General features: G+C 49.9%; 1 protein-coding gene across 1 annotated transcript; it reads left to right on the forward strand.

Annotated features, from left to right (window-relative positions):
• Positions 1-4,182: 4,182 nt before the first annotated feature.
• Positions 4,183-7,206, forward strand: LOC119740774. The gene has a single exon (XM_038216195.1). It carries the CDS (start codon positions 4,183-4,185, stop codon positions 7,204-7,206), a length of 3,024 nt encoding a protein of 1,007 aa, XP_038072123.1.
• Positions 7,207-8,255: the final 1,049 nt, after the last annotated feature.

The following is an 8,255-nucleotide window of genomic DNA, read 5'->3' on the forward strand; positions in this document are numbered from 1 at the left end:
TTTCCCGGTAATTTTATTTAAATTAAAAAATTAAAAGTAGCCATTGGTAAAATTCCCTTAAAAATGGAAGCACGGATACGCAATATTTTTTTGTTTCAATTTTAGTTTATCAGTTTTTATTGTATAAAAGAAATCTAAAAACAGAACCAACCAACAAACAAAACAGCGAGGTTCTAAGCCTGTACCGACCAGCGGCGTATAGCCGGTTCTGACAGGAAGATGTTCCAGTTGGCTTCGTCCAATTTCTGTTAAGCCCGTTAACCATGGTGAACATAATTTATTTCCGGTGTGGGGTAGAGGGCCCACAGGGGGCCGACGTGGGTGGGAGGCGTGACTTTTTCCCTTTTGTGTGAGCAAACTTTTTTTCTGCAGAGTTACGTATCCTATCCTGAGCTCCAAGGGTGTCAAGCAGTGTGAAGCTTGAGAAAGTCCTCATTGCCCGGTCGGCTACGCGCTTAAAACGGTCCGTGGATTGGACGGAGATTCGGGCATCAGCTGCGATGTTGTAATGACAGAGTTGGAGTCACTGGGAACAGTCCATTTTGTGGTGGGTACTAGAGTAACATAGTTGCGCTCAGGAATGTACAATCTGCTCAGTTAAACAGAAAAGCAATATGGGCACTTTTGAACCACCGTGACAAAAAGTTCGATCTACTTTTCTGTTAGCAGAAAAGCATAAAAGTAGCAAATGAACTTTAGCAAAACATTCAATCTGCTTTTCTGGTAGCAGAAAAGCAGAAAAATGCATTTTAAACAAAACGTTCAATCGGCTTTTCTGCTATTCTGTCCACTTTTGAACTCAATAATGCAGGTAACATTTTAGCCCGTTGAAACATCCCTTTGAGAAAACCGAACCCCACAATTCAGGCCATATCGGTGTTTCTGTCGCGTTGCACGGACGTCGCGACAACGTTGTACCAACGTCATGTGCGGCTTTTCCGAGACACGTAAATGGAATCATTTGTAATCCTAAAAACACTGCACAAGCGACTACTCGCCATCATGATAGAAACAATGAATCAGAGCAAATTGTTGGCTGCCCTGAGCACTTCACCAAGCGCAATTGTTATGAACCTCGTAAACACTTTTTTGTACTTGACCCGCACTGCATTGTTCTGTATTCATTTGCCTTCCAGAAGTATCAGCATTGTACCGGTTGACCGTCTTATATCGGCACACGGCGCTGTTTTCAGGTTCGATAACGCCCTGTGAGCGGTCCACACATTGCGCCGCATCAACCCCTTCAGTGAACGCGGTCTGAGGGAATTTTGTGGCCCGTGCGGTGCTATCCCCTCAACTTTAGAAAACAGCACTGTCGCCTCAGCATTACACGCACTACATTTCAGGCCATATGGGTGTTTCTGTAACGCTGCACCGATGTTGGGCCAGCTTTGGGTCAGCATCAAAACGGAATCGCTGAGACTTTTGGAAACTCGTAAATGGAATCATTTGTAATAATACACCTCAACCGACATCAACTTCCGGTTAATCAATCATGGGTAAAGACAAACACGGGAGTCTGTGACTAGACTAGACAGTGTTCGGTACGAAGACCTAGACAATAGCTGTAGACAAGAGGTTTATTTGGACCATAGAGCTAATTACTAGAGCGCTAACTCGATGTACAAAGTAATGCCTGATGGGCGCATCCATGTTTGTGCATAAACCTATGGAAAACACGAAATTTTGTACGGCTTTTGTACGGCTATTTGCATATCTGCGTTTGTATTCCATACCGGTGCGTCATCGAAGCAAATACGCCCTAAACCGAAACGCACGATCAGCAAATGAGCGTTTCATTTTGCTCTGCGCATCAGCGCAACGTGTGCGCGTCCCTCCGCTGCAGATGCTTTTCGCCGTGACGTTTTTAGAACCGTCATGACGCGCTTAAGATGTTTGCGAATATTCTACTTGCGCGTTGCATTTAGAGTACACTTTTAAAATTCAATCCATCTTTTTCGATTGTGTTCTACAAACACGCGCATAAATTCAAAATGTCTGCACCCAGAGCGGCTTCAAAGCGTCTCCGCGCGCAAGAATGAGGAGTTAGCACTCTAGTAATTTAATATAGCCTTAATTGTTGGTTGTGACAAACTCCAAATTTTGTCGGTAGTCGTAGAAATGTGTGGGTTTGAGTCATATGGGGGAGTGTGGCCTAGTGGTTAGGGTTTGTGACTAATGATCAGAGGGTCAAGGTTTCAAATCGTGCTGCTGGTCGTGCTTTGTATCCTTCGGGAAGCCACCTCAATCCCACTTGCCTCTAAGTAATAATAGGAGCAACATTTGTCTGTACGAAATAATGGGTTGACAATCACTTGTGTACTAAAATCCCTAAACTGTGGAGTCGGTCTGAGGCCAAGGGCAAACAAGTCTTGTTTCTTATTACCCCACCCAACCTAGAAAATTATGTTCAACCTATTATGTTTGTAAAGCAAAATCAAAAAGTAAACAAAAGTTGTGGTGTTGCCCCACCCTACTTTTTTGCAGACAAGGTGCTGCAATTTTAACTTTATATTTATTTTTGTGCAAGTTGGTCAGTAGTGCAGAATGATTCGTATATTAACAAATGCATGCAAAATAGAGAAAACGGCAAAATTTAACGACTATCATTGTTGCGACTTTAATATTTCAATAGCGCCACCATGCGGACTAATGCAGCGAACCGACATAGCAACCGCGGGAATCGAAAGGCATTGGGCTGGTTACGGATGAACGATCTCCACCATGATCAGTCTCTCCACCGGCCTAATTTTCCCCACTTGTTTTCGACTGAGGATGATGGGACATTTGAATTTGAAATAAAACAGGATTAATCCCGCCTGCCCAGCCAGTGCTCACAGAACACACAATCTAAGGACTCCCCTTGTGTCCTTATTTTTCCTTTACAAATGGTGACCCTGACGTGATAGGAATCAAGCTTGAGCACAAAAGGGCATACAAATAAAAACAAGTAGCAGAATGGACGGCAACGTAGAAAAACGAGTCCTCAGACCTAGAGGAACAGCTCCAAAACCACCCACTGAGGGTCCTTCAGAATCAACGGACAAACTACCCGCAATAGCTGAGTCTGCAATACTTCAGTCAGAGCACTCTACATGCAGCTCAATTGCATCAGAGCGAAGCCGCAGTAGTAGCCACTCGTCTGTTCGAATGCGTGCTGTGGAAAAGCAGCAGGAGTATGAAGCCGCCAAGCGACGACTCGAGCTGGAAAGAGCCACGATGGCCCAGAGCAAAGAGTTGGACGAGCGACTACTGGCAGCACAGCGAACAAGAGAGGAGCTGGCACTGCGTGAAAGACAAATGGAATTGGCCCAGGCACGGCTGGTCGCCGAACATGAAGAAAGCCGCATCCTGAAGGAAAAGGAACAATTTGCTCGACAGATTGAGCTCGAGAGACAATTACAAACTGCTGAACTCAATTTTAATCTGGCTAGGGTAGAATCCGAATTTGTACAAACTAGCATGAGTGACACACCTTTGTATTCACAATCACATGATTTGCCAAATATTACTAGTGTTGTAAGCCATTCTTTAAATACACCCTCCACCAGTGTTCCGAGCTTGCTGGTAGCGGAAAACCCGGCGGCGCTCCAGGCCATAAATCCAATAGGCCTACCTGCTGCACACTCATCAGCTGCGAGTCTGGTACAGTTAAGCCCAAAATGCGTGCACTAAGCCGCGAACTACTCGCAACCTGTTGCGAACTTCGCGCAACCAGACGCGAGCTTCGCGCAACCAGTCGAAAGTCTCGTGCCACCAGCCGCGAGCTTCGCGCAACCAGTCGCGAGTCTCGCGCAACAAGCCGCGAGCTACGCGCAACCCGTCGCGAGCTTCGCGCAAATCACGCAACCAGCCACGAGCTTTGCGCAACCAGCAGCGAGCTTCGCGCAACCAGGCACAAGTCTCGTGCAACCCGTCGCGAGCTTCGCGCAACCAGTCGCAAGTCTCGTGCAACCCGTCGCGACCTTCGCTCAATCCGTCGCGAGCTTCGCGCAACCAGCCGCGAGCTTCGCGCAATTCGCGCAACCGTCCGCGAGTTTCGCGCATCCCGTCGCGAGGCAAACGCACCTTTCCGCGAGCCATGCACGCCCTCTCGCGAGTCCCCTCGCGAAAGCGGGTCACACGCAAACCGCTGCGAGTTCCGCGCTCGCCTGGTCTGAGCCCTCTGCTCAGTGTCGCATGATGCCCGGCAGCTTGGCACCTGATCACAACTTCACTGCCTTTCAGCCAAGTATGGCACCGTACCACGCTGGTATTCATAATCTTTACCATGAAACTTCTCCCACTTTGGGGACAAACCCCACTCCTACTCAGGTTTCTGCCTCTACTGCTAGGGTTTCTGATTTTTCCGAACCGCCTACTTTCAATTCCTCAAGCCAAATGATGTTAAGCTCCATGTTGGCAGCCTCAGCCGGAGGTATAAACACGGAGGTTCCCAACTTCGGGGGAGGCGACCCAGCAGAGTTTCGTTGTTTTGAGGCCATGATAGATGGCTGCATCAAGCCCTTAGTCCACCTCAGCGAGCTACAAAAATACTTCATCGTCAGGTCTAAGTTAAGTGGTCAACCCAAGAAGGATGTCCTCGGGCTTGAGCATGATGGTAGCCCCTTCACTAAGGCAATGTCCACCCTCAAGAAGCTTTATGGTGATGTTGGTGTCCTAATACGTGCCAAGATTGACCAGATTACGTCGTGGCCGAGACTGACAGCCAGTGACTCCAAGGGGATGGTAGAGTTTGCAGCAGCGGTGTCAGCGTTGGTCAAGCAACTCAAGAGTGCACCGGAAGGCCAGGCGGAACTGAATGCCAACTCTACAGCTTGCATCCTGTACAGTCGCCTGTCACATACCCATCAGACGGCCTTTTTGAAGGCTATGAAGGCCAGAAATGTCAACAACTTTTCTCTGCTTGACATCGACATGTGGCTGCAAGACACGGCGGCCATAGCCAGAAAGAAGGTGCAGCTCAGCGAGAGTATTAAGGTTGAACTCCCCCCAACCAACCGGGACCGTCGCAGAAAAGGTGCAGCTGCCTACCACATGGAACTGGCTGGAAAGACTACCAGCAATCCGCCAAAGGGCGCATCTGCCTATAAGGCTACCCGAAGTGAGGGCAAGAAACCCTTCCGGAAGAGTTGTCCCCACTGCCGGGAAGAACACTGGCTCTCTCGATGCGACAAATTCAGCGATCTCACGATGGAACAGCGCATGAAGTGGATTAAGGCTGACAAACGCTGCTGGCAGTGTGCACGCCTGCACAAAAACGGAAAGGAGTGCGACCTACGCAAGCCTTGTCGCCGATGCGACAAGATGCACCTGACCGTTCTCCATGATCTGATAGAGCAACCAGGGTATGGAGTGTACTATTCCTCCTTCGACCCAAACCTGTCTGTCTTTTACGGGGATGGAAACCCTTGGCTACCTGACGTCAGCATGAAGATTTTGCCAGTCACGCTCTATGCCAACGGTCGACAGCTGGAGACGTACTGCTTGTTGGACGATGCTGCCAACTTCTCCTTGATGCTTAGCGAAGCTTCCGAGGCACTTGGCCTCAAGGGTGAGAGCACCAAGATGCCAATTGCAACCGCCAGGGAGGAATGTACCCCCTGCAAGGGCGTGATAGTCTCGGTCGATCTTGCACACATCCACGACCAAGATTCACGCATCACCATTTCCAATGTCTTTTCGTCTTCCATGTTGAGGCTTTCAGAGCATTCTGTTCCTGCACGAGATTTGCAAAGGAGGTGGCCGCATCTGCGGGGTCTTCCACTGCAGGAAGTCAAGGAGGCACGGCCATTATTGCTGATCGGCAGTGATCGCCCAGATCTGATTGTTCCCATTGAGAGTCATTTTGGTCCCGAAGGTGCACCAGTGGCTGTGCGCACCAAACTTGCGTGGGCTGTCCAGGGCCCCATTCTGAAGTCCAGGCGCAAGAATGAAGTAAACTTCTTGTCTGTACTACCACCCATGGAAGCCGACAGAGTTCTCCACGAGAATGTTTGTAAGATGTGGCAGCACGATGCGCAGATGTATCTTGATCGAAAACAAGCCACTCGATCCAAGCAGGACCAGCGAGCAATTGATCTCCTTGAGGCAAAATCTACCTATGTAAATGTAGATGGAATTGACCGTGTCGCAACCCCCCTCCTGTGGAGACGTGACAACGAGGTACTTACCTGTCCGGCAAGTGCAGTGTCACCTGCTCTGAAACGGAATGAGCAACGTCTCCAGAGAGATCCAGCACTCGCTGTTGAGCACTCCAAGAAAATCCGGGAACTGAAGGAGGCAGGACTCGTCCGCATGCTCACTGCTGAGGAGAAAGAGAGAAACCCCGAGCGGCATTGGTATATACCCCACCATGTTGTTCGGCAGAATGGGAAGACAAGACTGGTTTTCAACTGTGCCTTCCCGTACCGGGGAGAATCTCTGAACGACCACTTGCTTCCTGGGCCTACCCTGGGTTCACCGCTGGTTGGAGTGCTAGTACGATTCAGACAGCATCAAGTAGCTGTGTCCGGTGACATCAAAGCGATGTTTCACTGTGTGCGCACTTTAGAGTGCGACCGATGCATGCTTCGGTTCCTGTGGAGGGATTTGGACCCTGATGCCGAAATGGAGGAACTCGAGTGGAACGTACTCCCCTTTGGCACCACATGCAGTCCATGCTGTGCCACTTTCGCCCTGCATAAGCATGTGCAGGACCGGTTTCCAGATCCAGACATTGTCAGAAGTGTTATGAATTCATTCTACGTTGACAACTGCCTAGATGGCAAGTCCAGTGTCCTAGAAGCGAAAGCCCTAGTTGGAAAACTATGTCAAGCGCTCGGCGCTGGAGGATTTCCCATTGTGAAATGGGCCAGCAACTTTGCAGAAGTGGTCAAAGACCTTCCACAGGAAGCCCGCTCCTGCAGTACTGAGAGATGGCTGAGTTCAAGTTGTGATTCACCTGAGGAAGCAGCCTTAGGACCCCACTGGAATTTCCAGCACGACACACTCCGTTACAAACTCGAACTTCGTGAGTGGCCGGTCCTCACTCGAAGAGCTGTTCTAAGTGATGTGATGAGATGTGCCGGGAAGGACCCCCTTGGTTACCCCATGCCATATATGGTGAGGGGAAAGATGCTTGTTCAGGAGCTTTGGAAGAGACCATGGGGCTTGGATGAGGAGATCCCCGACGAGGGCAGGATGGCTTACGTGCCCAACACATGAGATGGCGCAAAGAAATCAATGATCTCCCTCTTGTATACCTGCCTCGGTGCTACCTTCCCCCACACTTTGATCCAGCAAATGTGTCCTATCAACTGCACGTGTTCACCGACGCTTCCGAAAGGGCCATGGGTCCGTTGCTTATCTTCGAGCCATTGCTAAGTCAGGAGAGGTGTGTGTCAGGTTTGTCATGGCACGTTCCCGTTTGGCACCAAAGCGTGTGCAAACTATTCCCCGATTGGAACTTCAGGCTGCTCTTTCTGGTGCTGAACTGACCGAGCTTCTCGAGGATGAGTTGAGGTTGAGCCTTTCCGTCACTTGTTGGAGTGACAGCACGACAGTTTTGAGCTGGATTACCTCAGAATCTTGTCGGTACAACCGTTTTGTCGGTGCCCGCATCGCTGAGATTCAAAGACTCACAGACCACACTATCTGGCGGTATGTAGACACCGCCAAGAACCCTGCAGATGACCTGACCCGTGGATTGATGCTCAGCGAGTTGACCACGGAGAGTCGGTGGTCTGCTCCACCCTTCCTCTCTGGTCCTGAAGAGGATTGGCCAAGCTTGCCATCGCACATGCAGCAGGATGATGGCGAAGTTGAGCTGAAGGGCAGTCTTTTTACTGCTTTTACCCTCGGCAATCGAGGAGAGGTTCCAGAGATTGAAGCGTCTCAGTTTGCTTCCTGGGATGACCTGGTTGAGGCATATGGACGCATTCTGTGCGAGGCTGAGGATGAAACTAAGCCAGATTTCCTCAGCGCTGACCAACGGATGGAGACTGAACAAGCCCTCTACGGAAAGGTACAAGCTGAAAGCTTTCCAGATGATCTTGTACGCCACCCTGGGTGATCGGTCAGTTAACGCTCCCGTTCTCTATACTTGCCTGGTTGAGGTAGAAGCCTTGCTGAATTCTAAGCCATTGACTTATGTGTCATCAGACATTGCTGATCCAGATCCCATCACACCTTTCATGCTTCTCATGGGGCGGCGGGACCATGCCCCGCCACAGGTTGTCTACCCGGAGCGCGACGTGCTTAGTCGGCGACGCTGG

The sequence above is a fragment of the Patiria miniata genome, unplaced genomic scaffold (assembly GCF_015706575.1).
Source record: "Patiria miniata isolate m_02_andy unplaced genomic scaffold, ASM1570657v1 HiC_scaffold_10, whole genome shotgun sequence".
Lineage (NCBI taxonomy): Eukaryota > Metazoa > Echinodermata > Asteroidea > Valvatida > Asterinidae > Patiria > Patiria miniata.

Excerpts from the sequence above, each read along its gene's own strand:
- LOC119740774 (XM_038216195.1), top strand. The coding sequence starts at position 4,183 with ATGCCCGGCAGCTTGGCACCTGATCACAACTTCACTGCCTTTCAGCCA.